Source organism: Harpia harpyja, chromosome 5 (genome assembly GCF_026419915.1).
Source record: "Harpia harpyja isolate bHarHar1 chromosome 5, bHarHar1 primary haplotype, whole genome shotgun sequence".
Lineage (NCBI taxonomy): Eukaryota > Metazoa > Chordata > Aves > Accipitriformes > Accipitridae > Harpia > Harpia harpyja.
In genome coordinates, this window is record NC_068944.1 from 51,734,555 (window position 1) to 51,759,597 (window position 25,043).

Here is a 25,043-nt window from a genome sequence, read left to right on the forward strand (position 1 = left end):
TTATCTCATTTCTTCTTCATCTTATATACAGGAAGCATTAAAAATTAAAGACTCAGCAAAACTTTACAAATGCATTGGAAGGCTTGCTGCTTTAAGCCTTTTTTTCTGACATTTTTATAACAAAACACAGAAGTATGTTTAATTAAAATATTTAATCTTAACTTTTTTATTACCCAAATAAACATACCATTTTCATCAAGCTGCATTTTTATTACATTCTGTAGCTTGCAGTCACATATAAATACAATGAAGAGAAATTTTGCAGCCCACAGCACAGAAAATAAAATCTATCACTGGGTAATGATGTAGATAGATAAAAATAGACCAGTTTTTTTAAGGTGCTTGACATGTTGGTTCTATTGACTTGTGAGTACTGAAAATCAGAAACTTACAGACTAAAGAACATGTCTTCCTTAAGTTATTAAGCCATAAAATTGTTGCTATTTGTCAGCTATTCAGTAAGAACAAGTGTTGCTCTATCATTTTTATTTCTGGTATTGCTATAGTTTATTGCAAATGCAACCTGCTGGTGGTGGTGAACTATTCTGTACTCAGTAAACTAGCAAAAGCTCATTTAATCACCAAAAATGTAATTTTCATATGAAATTAAGTTGACAGTATAGAAGTATTCAGGGGCTTAAACAGGCGTCTAGTGGTATTTTAGAAAACCTGGGGTATTCAAGGGTGTCCAAGATGTCTGCACAGGCCTGACAAACAGCACACAGGACCTCTAGGAGACCCAGGGGCAGGATGAGACCCCCGGGCAGGATGAGGTCCCCTTCTGGGGCAGCAGCTGGAAACCAGGTGGGTCTCTGTAGGGCACCAGACTCCAGTTTAGGTACTTGAATAGCTCTGAGGTCTCCAAAGGATTTTTCCTAGAGGAACTGTCTCACAGAGGAAGAGCTGGTGATGGCTTACCCTGAGCCGACAGTGCCTTTTATCAAAGTCATAACACCCATTTGAAGTTCACTTTTTTTCACCAGCTGAAGAGCAGTCTCCTCTCCTCCCACCTTCCCTTTTGCCAACAGCACAGGGTCATTTTCCAGCCCCGACATATCCCCGTGTGTCCCCACTGGTGCTGGCACCGGCACCGGCACCCACACAGTGAAGGCTGGCAGCTGAGGCTTGCAGGGAAGCAGGGACCAATTCAGATGATTTTAACCGCCCTGCTCCTGAGGGCAGTTTATACTGCAGTGTTGGTGAAAGTCTAACCACAGCTGGCTGGTGGCCAAGTGACTGTGCCAGGGGGATTTCAGGATGGGACATGCTTCCTGCTCCGTGATTTCGGTGACTGTTGGCTTGAGCCTCACCTAACCCATTAGTCTATCATGGAGCCGACAATGGTCTTAACAGAGTACCAGCTCTTAACTTGCTGGAGTAACTACTAAAATTCAGACTTTCTGCACTGGCACAACAGCGAAGTGGCGGGAATTGGAAATCACTGGGAACAACAGACCCCGGCAGAGATGCTTACTCGGGAGAGTGGCACTAAGTGCCCATGCAGTTGTTTCTTCTTCCTTGCAAATGCAGTCTGTGTAGCACTCATGGAGGCCGCCCTGTGAGCTGTCTCAAAAGTAACTTAAGACCACCGTACCTGTTGTAAGAGTGATCCAACCTCCAGCAAAAAGAAGCTTCATATCTAAGCTCTTTCTTAGATTAAATTGGTTATATTTATTAGATCATATATTTTAATTTCAAAAGGAAATAGTGCAATTGAGTTTTTTAACTTTAATGTAAACTGAAACTGGCTTTTATAGTTAACTGTGCTTATAAGATTAAACTTCGATCCGGTGTGTAAGAGTGGAGCTTGACCCTCTATCACTTTATATCTGAAGCACAAATCCAATAACTATAATACAACAGCAACCTCCTGGATGAACTTGGGCAGGACTTTTGTACAGCCAATAGAAAATATTTATGAACAGCAAAATGAGAAATTCAAATCTAAAGTAAAGGGAACGTCAAAATAACCAAGAAGGACTGTCAGAAAATAGGAAATTGTTTAAACAAATATTGAAGATTCCCCCTTAATCTGTTCTTCTGTGTCATATTTTCATTATCCTTATTTCATTGTTTTTATTCCATTTCCCTACATCTCTTTTCTTCCTCAAAAGTACAGCAAAATCTTTCTTCCATAGATGAAAGCCAGAAGGTGCTTTGGCTAGAACAGTTAATGTACACTTCTTCAAAACTGAATCAAGAGAGCGATGACCTCTGAGTGCACACTCCTCCTGTAAATACAGAGGTACAGCTCTTTTGGAGACAAAAGCACTGCAGACTTCCATGGAAAGGAATGGCAGGCAACATAGGAAATGAGGAATGGGACACTGCAATTTTTCTCCTTTTCAGACTTTGTAAAGTCTCACATTCTTTGCTTTGGAGTAACTTTCTTCCCTCCTTTGCAACTATTTTATGAAGGACACGTGTCCTGGTTTCAGCTGGGATAGAGTTAATTTTCCTCCTAGTAGCTGGTATAGTGTTATGGTTTGTGTTCAGTACAAGAAGAATGTTGGTAATACACCGACATTTTTGGTTGTTGCTAAGTAGTGTTTATATTACGTCAAGGATTTTTCAGCTTCTCATGCCCAGCCAGCAAGAAGGCTGGAGGGGCACAAGAAGTTGGGAGGGGACACAGCCAGGGCACCTGACCCAAACTGGCCGGAGGAATATTCCATACCATGTGATGTCATGCCCAGTATATAAACTGGGGGGAACGATGGCCAGGGGCTGCTGCTCAGGAATTAATTGGGCATCGTTCAGCTGGTGGTGAGCAATTGCATTGTGCATCACTTGTTTTGCATATTCTAATTCTTTTATTACTATTATCATTATTATTACCACCTTTACTATTATTTTCTTCCTTTCCTGTCCTATTCCACTGTCTTTATCTCAACCCACATGTTTTACTTTTTTTTCCAATTCTCTCCCCCATCCCACTGTGTGAGGGGAGTGAGCGGGCAGCTATGTGGTGCTTAGTTTCCAGCTGTCTGCGATAGCTGGGGACCAGACTCGGTGAACTAGCAAACACCACTTAAGCAGCAATAACCATGACTGGTTCATACCCAGCATTTAAATATGCAAAACATAAACATATTAAGTTTAGGATGGAAATGAAAGATAATTCTTATTCAATAGAGCAATTAAGTTCTGAAATAGAGTTCCAAGCATTTGGGGGCAAAACCCCCTAACTTCTTTCTACATGTTGCTTGCAAAAACATAGAAAGGGGAGTGCATGGTGTGCAACAGCAAGATGCTGGATTCAGTGACTGACACAGCATGTCTAATTCTTTGCTCCTATGAAATCATTCATTTTTCTGCTTTGCTCAAAAAACCTCAAAGCTAAGTGAAGTCAGTGCAGCCTTGTTATTACTGGAAAACTTCTTGAACAGTCTAAAAATAGAAGCCAGTCAAAGTAAGAGAGAAGATTATAGGAGCTGAAAGAGTAACACAGGGACATGCAATTTAGTTACTGATGGTGCATTTATAGTAATTATGTAAATCACTGCACTCTGGAGGGTTGATACCTATTATAAACCAGAATACCTAGAATTTTTTAATTGCATATTTGAGTAATAGTAACAGTAGCAATTATGTAAATTATATCACAAAACAAAATAACTGAAAAAAAAGCTAGACAAGCATATGTCAACAATAGAGTTCCACAACTGACATTCTGTTTGAGCAAAAATGAAGTTTTAAATTTTTTTTTTTTATTTTCTCAAAATCTGTGTTAAATTGGCTGGCACCATTTTTTGCACATGATTAGAATTTATTAACAATTACCACAGAGTCTAGTCTTGTTCTCTTTGAAATTGCACTTTTTACAAATGCACCTTTTGCAGAATGAATGTAATGAATACCTGCTGCCAAAGAATACCTTAAGGCAGGTATTACTCAGTTTATCCTGGTTAATAATTTTCATGCATTGGCTTTGAATCCAGTTAATTTGTTCCTTGCATTCATCACCAATTTTTTTTCAGGTCAGCATCAGTCTAAAATACCATAGCCATCTCCCATGTTGATGTTTTAAAGTGGACAAAATATCCAGATTCCACTGAAAATGAAAAGCCAGAACAAAAATGAGTTATTCATTTTATTATTCCTTATAAAGAAATAGAAATCCTTTCAGGATTAATATTACATAAAACACTGAAGGCAGACAGATGAAGTTCAAGACATAAAGAGCAGCAGGAGTACATACTGCAGCATGCAATGATTAATACTTAATACTGTAAGCCAACTGACAAAAATACTGCAATCTAATGTATTTCTTAGCTGCACACAGTTAAGTCTTCCTGCATATTTGATTGCTTCAGGCTGTCTTTTAATGACAGTTTACTCTATTGCACTAGTTTAATTGGACATATATTGTATCTCCTTCCATTACAGTGAGTAGTGGTTTTGATTCTCATAATTATTTAGAAGACATAAAATACCAATTAAAAGCTCATAGATGAAGAAGATAGTTTATCAGAGTGAGTACTGTCTGATTGCCACATCATAAAACATCCTCTCAGAATATTTATCATCCAACTAGTCAAGCAAACCACAGACTCAGGATTTATCTTTCTTTCATTAGTAGTGTGTTTTCACATCCTATCTGCTATCTTCAGGTACCTTCAGTGGCTAGGCACCACTTGCATGGATGTCATAAATTAATACCATGGAGGGGAATGAGGGTTGAAAGATTTGCTGTAAATTCATGCTTTTCACAAAGGGAAGGACAGAGCCAGAAAACCAATAAAAGATGTGGCTGCCTAGAGATTAGGCATTACGTGCCTTGCATTGCCAGTGCCCAGCCTCAAGAATACAAAATTGAATGGAGAAAAAAACCATCCTACCCTTCCAGGCAGATGTTGGCTACATTGCAGCAAAAAAATGCATTAATTGTTGGGCCGAAAGAAGAACAAAAGAAGATTCTTTTAGCCAAAAAGTAGTTCAGTTTTTCATTCTAAGAAAAAAATTGCAATAATTTCAAAATTTCATACATACTGTTTGTTCAAAGAAATGATGGGCATGGTGCCGCTCCCACCTCCATTTCTCTCAGGTGTTTCATTCAGTTCTAATATGAGACCAAACATAGCCCTCTAAAATATTAACAGTGTTCAACATTAGATCTACAAAATGATAGAGGATTCTAAAGCAATTGTTGAAGAAGGTCCTAAAGACTGGACTTTCTTGACTGAACTCTGAAGAACTGTCAAAGGGTTTTCACTAAAAAATAGAAAAAAGTGGAGTAAAGCAGATGCCTTCAGTGCATTTTTGTGGTGTTTAAATTTCAAAGCTAGATAAATTTTTGGTGGGAATTTTTCAACCAATCCTTTTTGAGTAATCAGAGCTCAACAAAGGGATAAAAAGTAGTAACATCAAAATGTCAGAGCAATAAATGAACTTGTACTAAGCTCCATCTGCACTAGGCTTTTAAGAACTGTTCCTATTTGCAGGCATAGTTGTTTCTCGTATTCTACTTTTTCTAGCTAAAATAGCTATAAAACTGTTTAAATGCAGTCTGTAAATTCCTAAAAAGAACTATCAGGAACATTTTTTCTTTTGACCATGGATGACTTGACCTAAATTCCTTGGGGGTTTATTTTATCATTCCCTAATTTCTGATGAGACAGACTTGTCAGTGATTAGAACTGGAGTCTGAATCCTTTTTGCATAAACCCAGGTACTCAACTGTTCATCTGTAAACTCAGTTGAAGAGAGGAATGCTGGCGACAGTGCTAAATATATCACCAGCTGCACCCTGCTACAAGGCAGAGAGGGCCCTATGAATAAACAGCTATTTTTATCTAGGGACATTATTAAATGAGGTTTTGGAATTTAATTTCATAGGATTTTTTATCTATAAAATTTACTTAAGATCGTGACTATTAGTGCAAGTCAAGTCAAACACAGATAAATTCAAAAAGCTGGAGGCAATGAATTCTGAGCAGTCGTGCAAGGATATTCCAGAGATTCACCCCTTTCCTCTGAGCTCCTTATCAGAGTAATGAAAACTCTTGGGAAATTCTTTGATCTTTTTTGTAGAAGTCTTATACCTGCTGAGTCAGAAAGAGACAACGCTCAAATTTTTGCTGGTAGCAGAGAACATGTGGTAAGTAGTCAGAACATAAAAAAAACCCCCAAACTTAATTAAGTTAATATCCATACCTTTAAACATAAAAGTGTATAGAAATAACTTCAGAGCAGAAAAAGAAACATTTAACCTAGCCATTCTCCCATCGATACCACCAACAAAACCACCAACAGCTTTGATGTTTTCCTTGTATTCTTACAACCTTCTCCCAGGAGCAACGGCATTACACGTACATATCTCTGCCACCTGCTGATATAAAACACAGCCAAAACACAGTTTCTTGTCTCTAAGCTATGTGGTACGCTTAAGAGCAGTTAAATAGGAGTTACTTTTTATCCATGCATGAATTCTTTTCTGTTGTTCTGATGGGTGCCATTACAAATGTGTCTCAATATTCTCCTATAATCACCCATGGCTGCCTATTTTATTTCATCGCTCTTAACGTCAGCACTGCAAGTGGTTAGTAGAGACTGTCACTGTTCCAGTTCTCTAGGCAGAATTTAAACATGTAATTTATTCCAAATGTAATACTTCAATAAACTTGTACAGTTTGTGCCACATCTAAAATTGAAGTTGAACCTATTTAATACTTTGGCATGTTATGCCTTTGCTCACTCTTACAATGAGGATGCTGTAAAAGTTGCATTTGTGTGAAGTCAACACAGTGAGCATCTGTGGATCTGGCTTCTGTTGAAATTATGATTTTTTTCTGACTCTGTCCTGATTCCATCCTACAGTCTGAAGAATTAGATCTTAGTGATTGAAACGAAAAAGGCTTAAATTCTTTTTCATTTTAGTACAGTTATTCTGACTAATTTTATATCCTCAATTTAAAGTTGTAACCCAGGGTGTTGTCCCACTAATGTAGGATCTGAACACAAAGGGCAGGACATGGTCCATGACCAAGGGAAATTTAAATAGATTATTCCTTACTGAGTTTTACTCAATGGTAACTACTTTTTAGTTGCCCTGAGGATATTTTCTATAAAGATAAGCATAAGTAATTTTTATGAAATTATTTTGATATGACATATAAAATAGGAAACAGAAAATTGCAGAGTAATATAACAGTAATAAATAACTATTATAAGTAATGTTACAAGTACAATAAAGCACAAGTAAGTTATAAAGTGTTATAAACTACTATATAGCAAAATAGCAACATAGGAAGGAGAGGCCAAGCGGACTAGGTTTGTTCAGCCTGGTGAAGAGGCTCTGGGAAGATGTAATTCTGCTATCTAAAGGAGGGTTGTAGAGAAGACAAAACAACATTGTCTTTTTCAGGGGTGCATAGCAAAGGCACAACAGGCAACAGCTGCAGCTTGCGGAAGGGAAAATGCTGACTAGACATACTTTGCACAGAGGGCGTGGTGCAGCACTGGACCAGGTTGCCCAGAGGGATGGTGTAATCTCCATCCTTGGAAATATTCCAGACTCAGGTGGACATGGCCCTGAGTGGCCTGAACTTGCTTTGAAGTTGGCCCTGCTCTGAACAGGGGGTTGGACTAGATGTGACAGTCAGACATCCTTTCCCACTAAGTTTGTGGAGCTCTTGCCTAAGCTCCCACCCTTTCTGAGAGATTTCAGAGTTATTTTTTGTCCCAGCCAAGTTTAGTTTGCTTGCCCCAAGTAAGTGAACACAGGAATCTCCCTCCTTCCCCATCTCAAGGAGCTGCTCTTCTGGTAAGTGGATCGGTGTGGTGTCAGGTCACCCAAGGGGAGAGGATCGGGGCTGGCACCAGGGCTCGAGAGGATCCAGAGAGTCGCTGAACCTGTGGTAGCCCTGAGATGTGGACTTCCTTAGGAGATACCTAAGTGCTGCCTCCTCTACCTTCATAAAAGGAGAAAGTTTTCTGTACCTTTTAAGATAGCCGTAAGCCAGTTTTAAAGACCACAGTGACCTTTTCCACAGGGAAATAACTAATTATGTGTATTTTCAGTTGCATTAATGGAAACTCAAATCTTAGCTGCTTACAAAGGTTGCAGTTGTCTCTTGATGAGGAAGATTACCCTCATTCACTCACAACCAGTAAAACTAACGAGAAGAACGGTATGTTAACACACACTTATTTCATCCGGACTGCCCAAATTGCTGTGCAGTATAATGTATATGCTAATGAACAGTAATTTACAGCTAATGAAATCCAAGAAACAGGCCATTTTTCTAGTTTATGTACAGATGCCATCAGTGGGTCCCATCATTAATTGGTGGTGCAGTATACTGACAATACAAATGTTGGGCATGCCAGTTAAGCTGATTCTACCATAATACAGACTTAATAAATTGATACACATTTTTCTTAATTCAGAATTAACATTTTCTTTCTTCTAGTGAAATCTTGTACCAGTGTGCCTTTAGTAAAATGCAAATGAGGGCACTTTTCTGTAGGAAGTAGAGTGGTGAAGCAGTAACAAAGCATGGCTGGTAATTCCTCATTGCCAAGAAGTGGAGTTAAGGTTTAAGTTGAATTGTAACAGACAATCTTTTTCCCTCCATAACTAAAATTATAATAATGCTGACAATTTATATTTGCTGAATACCTTCTTTTGTAACAAAGAATTTTAGAAGGACAGGTAGGAGTAGTTACTTTTCAGTGGGAGGGAGTGAAATTATCTAATGTTGCTGTGAGCTCAGAATTGCTTGACTCAGAGCCGTTATTTAAAGAAAAATATTGAGCAGCCATTTGCCCAACAGGGTGCATTAAGCAAGTTAAGTAGTTCTGCATAAGAGAGTTGTAAATACCAATACTTGGGTAAAATATACATAAGGAAAGAGTCTTTGATAATTCCAGACTCCCACAGATGATGTTAGCATCTTGTCTGCCTAGCCCATCTTTACAAAAAAGCTCTGTGTACCTGATAAGGGAACTCTAAGCCATATTTAAAGATCACAAGGACCTTTTCCATAGGGAAGCCTTTAAATACAGAACTTATGGGACAACAGGACAGGAAGAAAAAAGACTAAATCCTGGTGCAATGCACAAACCTAGAGTAGTTCTGATGAAAAAAATCCCCAACCTTAATAACTTTCAGATGCAGGAAAGCATTTCTGAAGGAGGCAAAAGGCAAACAGCCTCAGGCAGTGGCAAGTATGACACAGCCAATGTTTACGCCATCCTCCCGTCAGCAAGGGCCCACCTGAACAGTTGCAAAATGAAACAGTATTGATGCACGTTTTAAGTTGTAATTCAGCATCCCAGTATCAGATTTATCATGACTATGAGCAGGAAGCTATATGGAGCTATCTGTAGTGTTTACTTTTTGGATGTCCACTTTGATTATCCTCCTCTTGTGAGATTGCTTTGGTATTTAAAAACTTACAAGAAACCATCAGTTCTGTCATGTTTTGTTCACTTATTTCCAAGTGCACTGGTGAAAGCTGAAAAATTAAAACATAACTTGGATTTCTACTGCAGGATTTTGTTTAGCTGTACATGCTATGCAGATTCACACATGTTGTTCTAAAATGCCACAGAGAATCAAAATTGTTGGAAATTAAATGATCTCTGTCAGGTCCACCAAAGTTTTAAATCAGTTACAATGGAGACAATTTAGAAGAAGGAAAAAATCAGCTTTCCTATTGTATAATAAGATGTAGTAACCATAAAGGCTGCCATAAATGTTATTTACAGAAATGGTGTGAGTCTCAGGTATTCACTCAAAAGGTAGACAAACAATCTCTCATTAGTATCTATTTTAAAAATTTATAAATAAGAAATTATTTGTTGGAGATTGGCTCACACCTGATTACTCTGAAGATGGAAGAAGTAAATATAGAAGACCACGAAGCTCCTGGCTACATAACTAACTGATGATTCACAGGTGGTTTAACATCTGAGATTTCTGTAGCAGAAGTCTTCCAACAAGAACTAACAACATTTTGTGAATAGATCGCTCTCATTTGAGAGCAAAGTTCTTTTAAAGCTATTATCTTATAATCTTTTATTTTACACCTAAATTTCAAAACATCTCATATTTGTGTTCTGATTGCAAACGCATACATGAAAAGAGAAGTCTAAACGTCAAAAAGGCATTTCAGCTGTAATTCACATTGGGAAGAACAAGAAACAGCTTTAAAAAACCTCCTATGCATTGCCAAAAATATTCAAATGGGTTCTCAGCTAGGGTAGGAGGCAACACCATTTAAATGAGAAGTTTTCTTTAAAGCTTGGAGACAACAGGCTATCATCTATCTTCAGATGTGGTGACTAGAGAAATCTTTCATTCAATGTTCCTCATATTTTATGAAACCATTTTAGATGGAATTGTGCCCAAAAGCTTTCAAGATCAGCTGAATGGATTTTTTTCACAGATAAACAGACTTAGGGCATATAAAAAATGAGTATCAGTGTACTTTCATCAGAGTAGGAGCCAAAAAATTAATTCTGAGTTTAGGAGATGGAAGTCCATTTTCCTTCTCCACACCTGATGGGAGCTCTACACATTAAGCAGAGGCTCTAGGGGGCTGCTTTATCCTCTTGATTACATTTATTAAGAAGAAAACAACAAAGGGGGTGTTTATATTATTGCATAGGTCACCTCCTCACACAGCACTCACCTGCATATCACTGTTTGCAGAACTGAGTTTTGCAGATCTGGGCTTGCTGGAAACATTAAAGTTGACCCCATTCACGGAAATATGATTAATTGTGCAAGGGAGAGAGCAGGTGTAAGAATTTATTTCTGAAATTACCTATGCAAAATAGGCATAAATATTTTTTAATACATAAAATATATTGGAAACGTAGTTACACAAAGAAAAATTACAGACCACTAAATATAGGTGCAAACTTTTCAAATAGCCAAGCTCCAAATCAACACTTAGCTGCATTTCATGTAATTATGAAATACATAGATATATGGTTTCAAAAATAACGAAACAAATTAAAGGAACAAAAATCAGTCAAAGACTGTTAAATTCAAAAGGTACTATCTCTGACACAGGCAGTCCTTCAGCCAAACTGCAGGTGGAGTTTTCCAGGGCAGTGTCACTAAGCACATGCCCTGATCAAAGACTGTTCCCATAATCATTGTCAGAGACAGGCCAGTGGGCAAGATAAACATCTTTTCGCAAGAGTGTGTCTGAATAAAAATGTTAAATTCACTGCTACAGTTGTCAATCATATCTTGGCTTTTCCATACTTAAGAAGTAATTTTGTACTGCCATCAACCGGAGTTAAGAAATGCAAGGAAAAGGTTTTTTTAAGTAGAAGCTGTGTTGTACAACTGTGTACCTGGACCTCTCTCAGCTTGGGTGGGATCAGTATCCATACGTGGAAATTCAGAGGTCTTTTTGTCCAGAAACGTAAAGGTTGCTTACGTGGTTTGCACGCATAAGCACCAAAACACCCAAGCTGCTTCCTTTCTGAATTAAGTCTGAATCTTCCCTCACATATTTCTAACATAGTAGGCAAATCCTTTCCTCTTTTTTTTTAACGCCATTTTTAGGACTATCAGGAAGCTTCTAATTTGGAGCAGTTTGTGACTCGCTTTCTGTTGAAGGAAACACTGAACCAGCTTCAGTCCCTCCAGAGCAGCCTGGAGTGTGCCATGGAAACCACGGAGGAGCAGACCCGGCAGGAGAGGTGAGCAAACCTTCTGCCCAGCTGCACTGAAGGGGGTGAGGAGTAGGGTCACCATGAACCTCCAAGACATTTACATTTCACCCAGCAATTTGATGTAGGGAGTAACAAGAGAAAAACAGATAAACTTTTTATTCCACACAGGAACTCACTAATAGGAATTTTCCTGTAATTGAATACAAGCAGGTTCCAATCTGATCCTGTGGTGGGTTGTATGTAGGACCATTTTGTTACATTCTAGGTTCTTCTCCTTCAACTTCTTTCTAAATCCATTGACTATTTAATATCAAATGCAGAAACCAGACCACTGCAGTGTGACAAGGTCTGAAATTACCAAGACCATTGATTGCCTCCTTGTTTGTTTCTTCCAGCTTTATGATTTTTTTTTTTTTTTTTATTCCTGGTTGCACAACTATCCTAATGTTAAAAGGAGAAACAGCAAGGCTCTTGCTTGTTACAGCTTCTTCCTAGAATAAAGGGCCATAGTACTGGTCAACATCTAACTCTGTAAACTCTCAATCACCTGGGTAACCTATAACCATCCAAGGGGTTTAGCTGAATTTAATACCATGACCTCATATATGAGGGTCTGTAGGATCGAGGATCAAAACATTTTTTAAAAGGTACTTGGTTTTATGGATCTGTTTTCCTCAGTATGCTAGTGTTAAAGATGATAGGGAAAGCAAAATACAAGCTGTTGTGTTTCATTGACAAGATCTCAACACTTTATACATTTTAAAATGCATTGCTTTTTCATTCTTTCTTTTGGAAATGTCATTTTCTTGTTTGTTTTGCTGTTGGTTTTGAGATTTCTCAAGTACATGAATAATACACTGGGATTTTGTGCCAGCAGCTTGACTGCAGGAATCAAGCAGGTTTTGAAAGGCTGAGGGTGTGCCAAGCATGCACAGTATATATACCCCTGCATTCATCCATACGTCTTTCCAGGTTCCTCACACAACTGATGGGAGAGAAAGAAGTCTTGAATGACCAGTTCAGAGCTGGCACCTAACTTAAGGTGCTCTGGCATCCTCTGGAGTAATCCTTGACTTCTTCTGTGACTTGCCTTTTAGCCTCTCTAGAAATACAGTCTAGAAAGACCATCTGAGTAACTCAAACTACTCACTTGGGTGTGTAGAATTGGGTGATATGACCATCCCTTTTGCTGCCAGCTTTCTCGTCTGCATTGACTGTCTGGTAGGACATTGTGGAGACTTCTTTCTCCAGTTTTATCAGTACGGTAGTTCAGAAATATCCTCTTGGATGGTGAATTTGTTTTACAGCAAAGAAAATGAAAAAGAGGTGTGATGTTGTCAAGCCAAATAACATCTTCCCCATTTGCTGAGGGAGCAATGGAAAAGCCAGGCAAATTCAGCACTTCAACTACAGCTATTTTGGAGATGCCTCAGTCCCTGTGTAAAATCATCTTCAGTTATGTTTAACTTAACTCAAGGGAAAACTGTCTGAATCAAAATCCCATTAAGACACTCCTAAACTATTTTAAGAGTGCTTACACTCAGGAACTGCCATAATTTGGCTTACTGTGGGGGGATTTTATGCTGCAGAAAATACCATCCTAAAACATCTCCTTAACATAGTGTGTGAGCTTTTGGTGAGCCTTCATTCTGTGCTTCAGGAGACCTTTCCAAAGGTCTTCAGAGAGCTTTCCAAAGCAGTGACCTGGGAATTATTTAATGAACTGTTTAGACTACCGTCTAATACTCTTTGCAACCTCTCATCCAACTAACTGTTCAAAACTAACCATAGTCCTGGTCCTTCATTGCTCTCCAGCTGGATGACGATGAAGAACCACATAGAGACAGCCTTCAGTCCCCACACAAACTCTCAAGCTTCAATGACTCTGTCATTGTAGTACAAACATAAGTCATTTCTGTAACTGCTATGTTACAATACTAGTCCCAGAAATGTGTCTGTCTTCCATGCAGTATTAGCTAATTCTCATCGGTTTTCCTTCCTTATTAACAGATACACATTGCTGTTTATCTTTTCAATCTTTAAGCTGAAGGGGTCAATGTTTAAAGTTCATATTTCACTTTTAGCTGTTCTTGTGGCCCCAGTTCCTCTGTAGAGATGCTATGAAACTCCCGTGAATGAAGAAACAGTGTGAATGGTTCCTTAGGTCAGAACCACATCACAGACAGACACTGACCCTGAGCTTTCTCTACCTAAAAGACAGGTTTATGCCAGCTTAACCCTCCTTTTTTTTTTTTTTTACTTCTCTAATGATTAGCAACCTAAACACAACTAATTAGTAATAGTGAAAATCTGGAAAATAATTCAGTGGTCTCAAAAGGTATTTCTCCTTTTTTAATTCAAAAGGGAACATGAAAGCACATGTTGTGAGAACAGAGAGAGGAGAGCTCTCCCACATGTTTTACCTTATGAAGTCTCCTGTGTTTCTGTGCAGACAAGGCCCAACAAAACCAGAAGTGTTCTCAATTCAATGGCCAGGAAAGCGCTCAGCTCGAAGGCTTCAGAGGAACAACAGCCTGTCGTTAAATAGCCCTCATTTTAGCACAGGTATGGTGTTTCACATTTTAAAGATATTTAAAACACATGCATACACACACACATACAGAAAAATATACATGTATATTCCTCAAAAATTTAATTTAGACTTGGTAACTAACTTAGATACTTTACTGACAGAAACCAATCTTCAATTTACTATAGAATGTATTAGCTCAAACTGTAAGGAAAATAAATATGTACCCATAGATCTGAGCTGATAAAAAATAAATACATAACTATGGGCCAAACTGTGATATTGTTTTGGGGCTGTGGGTTGATTCAACATTTCTTAGGTAATATTTGTAGCCTGCAGATAAGAATGAAAAGGTGAAGGCTATAACTTATATACAACCAAGTTCTCTATCATGACTTACATCCCAGCTGAAGGGAACAAATAAGAAATGGAAATGGAAATGGAAAATACAAAACCTGAAGGGGAAAAAAGATTTCATTTAAGATGATACAAAAAAATCTGAAACAGCATTTCTGCTTTGGAAAACATGAGAGGGTACTTTGGTAAATGGGATTCTTTGGAAGCAGTGACATTAAGCATGAGGCTGCAGTGAAGGCATCTCCAGGCTTAGTGACGTCTCTCAGTATCAAGGCATGTAGATGACTGAAACACCACAGTATGTAATGGGTCAAGCCCACTTCTTGACCAGTCATGCAGATCTCACTGCTTGCAGCCACGTGATTACCTCTTCCTTTTTAACCCTCTTTTGAAGACCCTTCTGCCACTCAACGAATGATGCTGTTCATTCAGCACAACGATGCAGGATGATGTTTGGTCCCTTGCTGCGAGTTGCTGGTGTTCATAACAAGGAAGGTCACATAGCCTTGTTGCTGCATTCCTAATTCACAGAGTTCAGAAGGAAGCCAAACATATCCAAGCTGCACCAAATCCACTTACTGTATTAATGTAATTTTAAAGACCTAACATCTTTCTCCTGTTCTAATAGCTGTCTAACAGCTGTCTACTTTCCTAGACAAGATCTGTGTTTGTCTTGGCACTTGGTCTTCCTCCTTACTGCCTGCTGCCCACAAGTACAGTAACACTGTAGATGTGTCTATGCACTCAACACTCATGCCAGCATTTCTTTAGCCTTTGTACTTGTTCGGGTAAAGCCACACTCTGCCTCCTCTACATATCACACCTGTCATATGTCCCCAGCAGTAGGATCACCTAGGTTGGAACTAGATGATCTTTAAGGTCCCTTCCAACCCAAACCATTCTATGATTCTATGATTCTATTTCTTTCTTTGGTCAAAACATAGTCCAAGTGCCATTAGAACTCTCAGCTGGAAAGAGGTTAATGAATGCACACATCAAAAGCATGTGTTGAAAGATCTTCAGTTTTTGATAAACAACCTTCCTCTCTCCTTAGAGCAATCACTTATGTACACATTCACATTGTGGGTGATGCCAGGAACTGCTCTCATTATGCACATATCTGTTTCCTTGAGTATTATCCTTTTTATCTCATACACAATTTTCTTGAGACTTTAGCAAAGCAAAATTTTCCAGAGACTTCAGAGAGGCTCTGAGATGCTTGTGCCTTTGCAGAACAACATTTTCTAGCTTCACCTTTGCTATATGACATCTGGTCATTATACAGTCACAAGTATGACTGCAGAATGGAGAACTAGGAAGTCTTTTGAAAGGGGTATGTCCTATCCATATAGAAAGACAAGACACAGTTAACATCCAGTGTCCCAGTGTCTTTAGTCTTTCCTCTGCTGCTGAATTCCGTGACTTGGGAGAAAAATAAACATAGGAAAGTTATTACAATGAAACATAATCAGTCCTGAGTTGGTCAAAATTTGCAGTCACCACAGGCATAAATTACACATCTGAAAACCAAAAATCTCATTCTAGAAAAATCTAGTGTAGGAAGGCTCAATTGTAATAATCATATTGCTGCAATTCATCAAGCACCTAGGAACGCTGTTTAGTTGGAAAGGTAAAGAAGGATCATTAGCTGCAAGGGACATCCAGTTAATCTTATTAAATCAGCTATAGAGTCCACTGCAAGATTATATCTGTAATTAGTGGCTGAACACATGAAACCCCCCAGGACATCATATTGTAGATGACTGCAACAAAGCTGAAAACCCCCAAGTGTGAGTACAAAAAAAGCTGTTGCAGCTAAATGAACCTTTTCTGAATGGAGAGAAAGCTCCTTATTCTCAATGCATATGAGACATTCCTTCAGGAATCTCTCAACATCAGGATTCCTCAACATGCCACGCCAGAAATGTAGATCATTTAGCTGTACATGTACACACAATTAATTCGTTTCTGCTGTTCATAAGAATGTATTTTTTTTATTGGGAAGGAACATATACACCCTTAACCTCAAATAATCCTGGAATACTGCTGGAAGCACTGTGTCAGGACCCTAAGAACAGCAACAGGCTGACCACAGCAATGTCCTTGCAGTCGGGGTCCTACAGCAGGTCTGCTGTCTCTCTGCAGGAGGAAGTAAGATCCTATCACCTGAGCTGTACTGGCCATGCCAGAATATTTAAGACAGTCTTGGCTGCCTTTCTTTCACCTTCATCAGTGCTCTCAGGGGGAAGAGGAACTGCAGACAAGACACAGCACACACGCACCCCGCCCAAGATGATTTTGCATTTTGAGCAGAAGGTGTCCAGGTTATGAGCTGGTTCCATTTGCAGAGGAGAGCATTCCTTTCTTCAGGTATCAGCATGATTTCAAAAGCACTGGCATTAATCTAGAATGTAGTTTTCATTCTGTATTGGATTTATATTGTATCTTAAAAAGAAATAAAATAATTCATATAGTCAAAATCATGCTTTAGTTACACCTAAATGAACATTGAACTAGTTGCAGCACAATCTTCGAGAAGCAAAATAAGTTGCAAGCTAAGATAAACTTTTTTATAAAATAAATGAATACACTATGTTCCAGCATTTAGTAACATTTTATAAATGTTCCTTATTTATATTTTCCAAAGGTTGGACTGAGGAAGACAGCCAGTGGATGACCCAGATAAACAGACTCCAAAAGCTGATTGACAGGCTGGAAAAGAAGGTGTGCCTTTCTTTTCACTTGTTTGTTCTCTCTCTTTCAGTAAATCAATCCTTAATCCACAAATGCTTTCAATGTCCCAGTTGCAGTCTTTCCAATAAATAATAAGTGAAACTTCCAACATCACCTAAGAGCTAACACTCATTAAATGCCTACATTTTCCTTCCACCTTCTTCTTTCCTATTTCATGAGAGCATGACATGGTTTTCCCACACTCCCCTTTCCCCTTCCCATCACCACCGATCCAACTTTTCATAAAGCTCTGAAAAGTCGCATTACTCTATGACTGGAGGATGTTATTGTATTTAGTTATGCTTGTTTTGGGGAACACGGGATAAGCATCTCCTTTTAGGATCAGATTTTTTTCTCTTCCTCTCTAAACTTTCCCACTAAAGCTTGACAGAAAGTTCTGTTTCCTCCTTCCCCATCAGAGAATACTAATTTATAGATTAAAACACTTTCCTAATAAGTACAGTTCAACCAAAAGCTGATGCAAGTTCCACCATCCTGCCAGGGAGTCACGGGAGCTGCCCCAGCTCCAGGGCTGCACCAACCCCCAGGGCCCTGAGACCGCCTGCGGTTCCCACGCCAAAGCAGAGGCCTCCGGGAGTCTGAAAAATGACCTGTCTGATCCAACGAGACCAAGGCTTCCCAGGGCTTGTAAAAACCTGAATAACATCAGTCTGCACAGAAAATGTCTATTTCTTTTGTTTTCATTCAGATTTATTGCTACCCTAGGTTTTAAAAATTGGTTTATGTCTGCGTGTGGTGACTTCTTTCTTTTTGGAGAAGAGCAGAAGAAAATGTAAGGTTATAAATTCCTGTGTTGTTCTCTACATAAAGTGTCCCTACTGAAGGGCAGATGGACAATTTCTGATAGGTTCTAAGGGCGTGGCTGAATTCGGTGGATTTTGAGACCCAGGGAACTTCTCCCTCCTGGTGCACTAGAGACGAGGTTTTAGGTTGAAGTGCTTTCAGACCCAGGAGCTGCTCCAGTCCCAGCAATGATGCTGATGCTGCTCCTCCCTGCAGGTCACTGCTCACCAGTGGCGAGGCTGTGCGTGTACTCCAGAGACATGGATTCACGCACACCAGCACGGGTGCCTTCACCAGCACAGGTGCTTTCACCAGTGCCCACAGACAGGCAGCGCTCGCAGAAACATGAACATGCAACAGCCTGATCCTGCTCCTTCTTTCCAGCTGATCAGGATGGACGTTCCCCTGTGAACATTAGCATGGGCTTTAAGTCCATCTAGTATCTGTGGCTGGACCCATGCCCCTTAGCCAGGCTTTGGCTCAGACCTTGGGTCTGGCAGACAAGCGTCTCCTCCTACTTACCTGCTAGTCCAACTTGAGTTCAATAGCAAATTATACACCTAGAAAATAGTTAAGTAAGGGATTTAACAAGAAGACATAATAAACGGTGGTGATCTGGCACAGGGCTCAGCAAGACAAGCATACTGACCTTTCTCTGCCATTGCTCCCTCCCAAATTAACAAACTGTCCCTACTTATTTCCCCTTTGGTCCCAGCTTGGGATCAAAATGTGGTATTTCTGTTATCTCAGCCTATTACTGATGAACTGCATTACCAATACGGTCACCCCCGGCACTGCTGGCCTTGCAAGACTCTGCTCCCCAAAAGAAGCCCAGTACTCCCTTTGGTCATCCCTGAGGTCTAACAGTCTCTCGCATCGCTTCTCCTTAACCAGCTGTGAAATTCAGCCATTCCTCGTGGTGCTGTGACTTCTGTCAGCTTCTCACTCTGCTCCTTGCTATGCTCAGCAGCTCCTCATGGTCTGCTCAGTTCATTAAGCCTCTGGCCAGGGCATACTCATCTTCCTGCACACAACAGCTTCCTCCCAGAGGTCATTTCTGCATGAGAAACGCAATTACACAGCAGTTGCCATGTTAATGACATTTTAGTAACAACTTTTTTCTGAATAGATATAAATTGTATTTTGAAATGTCGAAGTCTGCATGAAATGTAACTCTCGCCTTTGGTCCAGCTTTACTCCCAGCTCTGCTTTGGAAGCAGCAGCAGCTCACCGCCCTGCCACAGTAACCTCCCAACACGGACTGATGCCAAAACGAGTTTAAGGAAACTTAATATTTAAAAGAATGTTACTGAAAAAAGAAACCTGGCATAGAGCAATAATGCAATGCAAAAGTTACAGAAAACAGCCAACCATTTTGTAGTAAATAAACTTACAACAAAGATGTTATAAAATGATCAAATCTGCTACAGCTAAATGACAGAAAACCTCTGTCTGAAAAGCAGCTCAGTGCCAAAGGAAAACAGTGGCAGGGCCTAGAACTTCCATAATTATCTCCTTATCAATATAAAACATGATTACTGATTAATAAAACATAGCAATTAGACAAACCTACTTTTGCCAATAGACAGACTACATCCACCTTTGCCTAACTTTGCATCTGCTTGACTTTGTACCTCACGGCCAGGTCTAACTGTGAGACGTGAGTTCACATTTCTGCAGCTTCTCCAGGACCACCTCCTTTGATTGGTCTTCTCTTGGCATTTCTTTCTGGCCTCTGTGAACCCAATTTATTAGGCATGCAACTTAGAAATCACAAAACCTCTGGTCCTATAAAGTATCCTAAGGCATATTAAAAAGACTATGAGAATTCTTTTGCATTAACGAAATTCCCTTATCCTCATTTTATTAGAATTTACACTTCATTACAGTAGGAGGAGCTCCCTGTGATCCATGTTTAAACAGCATCTAGCAAAACAGTGCCTAGGTCATGACCGGGACAGGCACGTAATGCAAAAAGGATGTTAGTGCTTCTTAGCAGTAGGACACTGTGAGCCCATCTACTCTATTCCAAAGCAAAGTCAAGAAAAGGCAAAGTCAAGAAAAAGCAAAGCTGATTGCTTAAATGACCATTGACTTCAGACTGAAATGAATTAAAAACACCAAATGGTTGGTCATCACTTCCCACCTGGGATGAGGCCATGACACATGCCATCTCTCAGCAGTAACTTAATCATTTTTAGCTCAGGTATGTTCCAGGTTAACCCACCACATCCAACCAAGTGTTACATTTCAGCTGTCTGTCAGCAGGTACTAAGGCTCTTCTTTTTGTCTTTGCCCTGAAGCAGATTAGAAGGATCACACAATCACACTAAGAGGCAATTTCAGAAGCTACCACTTCTTAGATGAGGTGAGGTAGGACTGAGGAGGCATTGTAAAGCCCCAGCTCTGAGCTGCAATCTTGGGTCAGTTTTCATTTCCAGGCTGCATGGTACGTGTCTGGCAGGAGCTCTCATCTCCACATCAGGCTACTTCACTCATGCTCAGTGTCGAGTCAGCCGATGCCCGAGTGCTCTTTCCGCACAGATGAGGACTGTGCGCCAGTGCTCGCATGCTCCGAGGTCACAGCAAGCTGTCTGTGTAGGCTTACCCCGTCTGTGTAGTCATGCCCTGCCTAATGACATAACGTTACTGAAGAACTGCTATAGATTATTTTTCACTTCTTCGGGGGGTCAGCAAGTTATCCATCAGCGGTTCCTACCGGAAAACTACCTGGTGAATGGTTGATTTCGTATTGTCTAACTCTTCTGCTGTCTTCTGTCAAAGGTGAATTTAACCATCAATCAGTCCTCTAAGTCCTTTTCCTTCTCAAGTTCTGAAGTTATACATACTGGGAAAACAGATTTTTTTTTTCTTGATACCTTAAGAGAAAGTTTGCAGTACAACTCCAGTCATTCCTTTCCTCTCTTTTTCCAAATATTTCCCTGGAAAAATTTTGCACTGAAAATACAGAAGAACCACAGGAATATGCATTTTCCTTCAGGGTTTTTATCTGAAGTGTCTGCACTGACAAATGAGCTATTAAAGCTGGGTGTTTCCCCACACACACACACATATTCCATGCCTTTCTATGCACATTCTGCAGGAGAGGTACGGCTACACAGCAGTTACTGTGCGACTGCTCCTTCACTCCTGCCTTGCTCTGCCACCTGCTGCTGGTGGAAGTCCCCTGTTCATTTGAATTCTACCTGCACACCTCTTGTTGGCTTTTCAGCGAGTACAGTATTCGTGCTGGCAAAACACCTGCTACCTGAAGTTAATCAATCCTCACCCAGCTGGAAGCAGAAGAAAATTTTTTATCTTTGTTACACAAGAATTGTGTGCAATAAGAAGCGAAGCACTACTAACAAAGAGCGCATTTTGCTCCAGCTGCTTATTGCAAATTGATCTGCTTCTTTCCAAGCATATGGATATTTTTCAGAATATCCATATGGCAATGGGTTAGAAGGTACTACATGTGCCTAGCATGTAAATTATAATTTTGTGTGCATTACTAGATGGTGTTTGCATGAATCACTGATTCATGAAGTGCGCAACCAGTTTGTGTGCCAAGCAAGCATACTGCTGCCTCACAGATGCATCTGTTTGCTGCTGCCCAGCCTGTCCTCAGAAGCAAGTGCAGCAGTTCAGAAACCTCACTTGGAGCATCATGCACATCTTTTTCAACGCTAGAAAACAGTCCCTTGCAACCGTAAATGCCCCGTAGAGAAGTTTCTTCTGTGTACAGTCTTGATTGCATAATAGTAGCTGATAGTTCATTTCAAATTACCCTTCTTGCTCATCTCCATAGTCCACGTGACAATTTGAGAAGGTATCTGTCTTTTCTCAATTAAGTCCAACATACATTTGTGAACAAGTGGATTTGTTACAAATGAAAAATCACCTGCTCAGCATTACATTATAAATAAAACTTTACAGAACAGCCTGGGTTGGATTTAACCACTGAAGTGTGCAAGATTTTGCAGACATTGCTTGTGTTTGACTTACAGCTAATAAAGAAAGGATTTAATTATAACTTCTGGAAATAAAACAGAATCTAGCTATTGGAATAGTTTGTTACAAAGGTAAGAGCAGAATACAGCTGTAATATTGCCTCTTATATTTCTATTTTCTTTTCAACTGCCTCAAAGGACCTAAAGCTTGAGCCATTTGAAGAGGAAGTTTTGGAAGAAAATGCAAAATCTGTAAGTGCTTTTCAAGATAATGATTTTGACATTTGATTTTGAATGCCAGGTATTGAGACAACAATCTCACCTGATCTCTTTTGTTAAAAAATAATTTTAAAAAATCACCAGCCTCACTTTTTCCAGTGATAAGAATCCATTTTAGTTAGCAGAATATGTTGTGCCAGAGGCAACAAAACAAAACTTAGAATATGTGGGCAAAACTTTTATATTAATTTTTGCATTGTTTTCAAAGGATACAGTAAGCCAAAACCTCAACTCTCATAAGGAGGAAAAGGTGTCATTAATAAGATTTACCAAATTTGGCAGCAGTGTTTATGGGGTGCTAGCTTCTCTGCTCCCAATCAGCTAATGCTGCATGCATGCTTTCAATCACAGTTGTCCAGCCTTTCTGCCTCCCTCCCAAAACTGCTATAGGAAACCTTATCAGGAAAGATGGGACAGCATCCAATGCTAAGCAATAATCAATATTACAACTTACAAAACCAAAATCATGACCAGAAATAAACTTACTGTTAAGGAAGTTTATGTCCCAAGATTGAGCTCAATTTTTCAAATACACTAGCATTCCTAAATTCAGGGCTTTGAACCTAATAAAATTAAAATCAAATACACATGAAAAAATAACCAAAATAGATGATCCATCAAATTCCTTATTTCATCACAGGAGTTGTGTTAGATTTTTTTTCTTTTTTTAAATGAGATTACACAATATTGCTAGACAGGCTGCTTATGGTGGAAGGATAATCCATGAGGTAACAGTATCAATAATCAAGGCAGAAACGAGTCAAAAACCTGTAAAGAGATTAAGTTGTATTAATCAAGGAGCACATGGTGTTTCTTTAAATATTGCATTAGTAAAGTTGACAAGCTTCAATAGATGAATCAATATGTAAACAAAATAGCTAAACAATAATCATCATAATTCAGGATAAATAGGTCTTCTGTACTACTGACTGTTTCCATAGTCCTGCTTATAAAGACTGTTCATTTTTTGCAGAAAGGTGGAACAAAAAAAGCCTCCCAATTCATGATTTAACATGGGCTACCTTAGGCATCTCATTCAGGTGTGAGTCAGAGCTCTATAACGTAAAAGAGTATGACAGCACCTCAGTGAAGGTCACACTGCATCCAGTGCAGATTGTGGCAATATGCTCTTATATCAAACCTCACACCTGCTGGCATACAGATTCATCCAAGGAAACATGCTGACTTTATTACTGAACATTTCAAAGATCAACATTTGCTTTGCACTCTTCTGAAGAGACTCTCTCATCCACGATTCAGACCGCTCTCGCCTTCTCTAAGGTGGACGCTTGGTTTGGGTGTTTCCATTCTATGCCTCAGCCTGCCTAGACATAAAAGCCCACACTCGAGCATTTCTACTTCTCCACTCCAGAGCACGAAAACAGGGACTGCAAACTTCAAAGGAACTTTTGTGGGTTTTCTTTGATGATTGTGGTTTTTATTGTTTTATGATAGACTTTTCTGAGTTTAAAGTACAAGGACTTCAGAGGATGATATGGCAGTAATATTGTCATGTTTTTGTATCAGCACATAATGATTGTTCAACGTCAAATGTCTGTGATAGAGGAAGAAATTGAGGAATTCCGGCTTGCTCTGAAGCAGTACGTGGAATCTGCTTCTACTCAGGGTGGCTGCTTGCAGTAAGTAATGTTATTGTCCTTGGGCTGAAGGACAGAATGTAGTCTAATTTCTTGACTTACTTTTAAGTGGAGCTGGATTATTTATTAAGGGAGAACCTGTAACATCTTCTTTCCTGGTTGGTTATGCATGTGTCTAAGACAGAGCTTTTCAAAGACAACTAAAACTAGAAAGAAATGACGAAGTATATGTGCAGACTTTAAGTAGTATCACAAAATGATAATACAGGCTATCCCAAAGATGCTAAACAACCTTTTAAGGCTTCTCAGCTTTGCAGGTCATCAATTCATGGCTTCTGGAAGCTCCTAGGCTGACACTCTTTCTTGGAAAACTCATTTGCCATCCTTCATTTGTGCTTACCTGGCAAGTGAACAACTTATCAACTTGTTTGCCAGTCCTCTGCTTGGAAGGTTTCAGAACCTTCCCTTTAGGCTGTCATTTTAAAATTTTCATTCATAATAAAGAATGGGAAAAATTAAAAAGCAAAATTTTTAATGAAATAGTGTATTTCTGCTTTGGTCCTTTTAGAATTAAATAAAACATTAGAACTGGGTTAAGAATAAATTTTAGTGACTCACCACTGTACTGAATTTCTTACTTTAACGTCCTGGAGAAAGCTACTACCGTACACACTACAGACCATTATGAAATAAATATTTTTATAGTGTGGACACAATACAGGATCTTCCTCTATATTCAAAGGCTTCAGAGGCTGCCTATCACATCCCTAATTTATGCACCTTGTTGCTATGAGATCGTCACACTTAGGATTGTATCAGCAGTGTTCACACAGACCAGAAAAAGCAAGTTAAGCTGGAAGAAAAGAGTGTCCTTTTTGCAGTGGTTCACTTGTAAAGGCAGACTGATGAGGAAAATAAAATTCTCCTGTGGGCCAAGAGCTGGAAAAAACAAAGAAGAGAAGCCCTCTAGCCCCCTTCCAAAACGAACATCCAGCAAAACACTGTAGTGAATGCAAACTTGTCAGGGGAGAGAGCTTACGTGAGTTCAGAATGCAACTTAACAAATGATGGGAAAAAGCTACTTTCTTTCCCAAGTTTATAGGCGTTTGGTAAGTCTGTTATGCCACCTACCGGTCGGTTTTCACTGTAGCC

The 25,043-nt window shown here is 39.4% G+C and overlaps 1 protein-coding gene across 1 annotated transcript in view; it reads left to right on the forward strand.

Moving 5' to 3' along the window:
• Nucleotides 1-25,043, forward strand: part of NECAB1 (N-terminal EF-hand calcium binding protein 1) — a 72,502-nt gene that overhangs the window by 41,924 nt on the left and 5,535 nt on the right. The window contains exons 6-10 of the mRNA XM_052787236.1: nt 11,531-11,667; nt 14,093-14,205; nt 17,175-17,251; nt 22,213-22,266; nt 23,821-23,933. Coding sequence (XP_052643196.1) covers nt 11,531-11,667; nt 14,093-14,205; nt 17,175-17,251; nt 22,213-22,266; nt 23,821-23,933 — 494 coding nt within the window. The remainder of the gene's footprint in view (nt 1-11,530; nt 11,668-14,092; nt 14,206-17,174; nt 17,252-22,212; nt 22,267-23,820; nt 23,934-25,043) is intronic.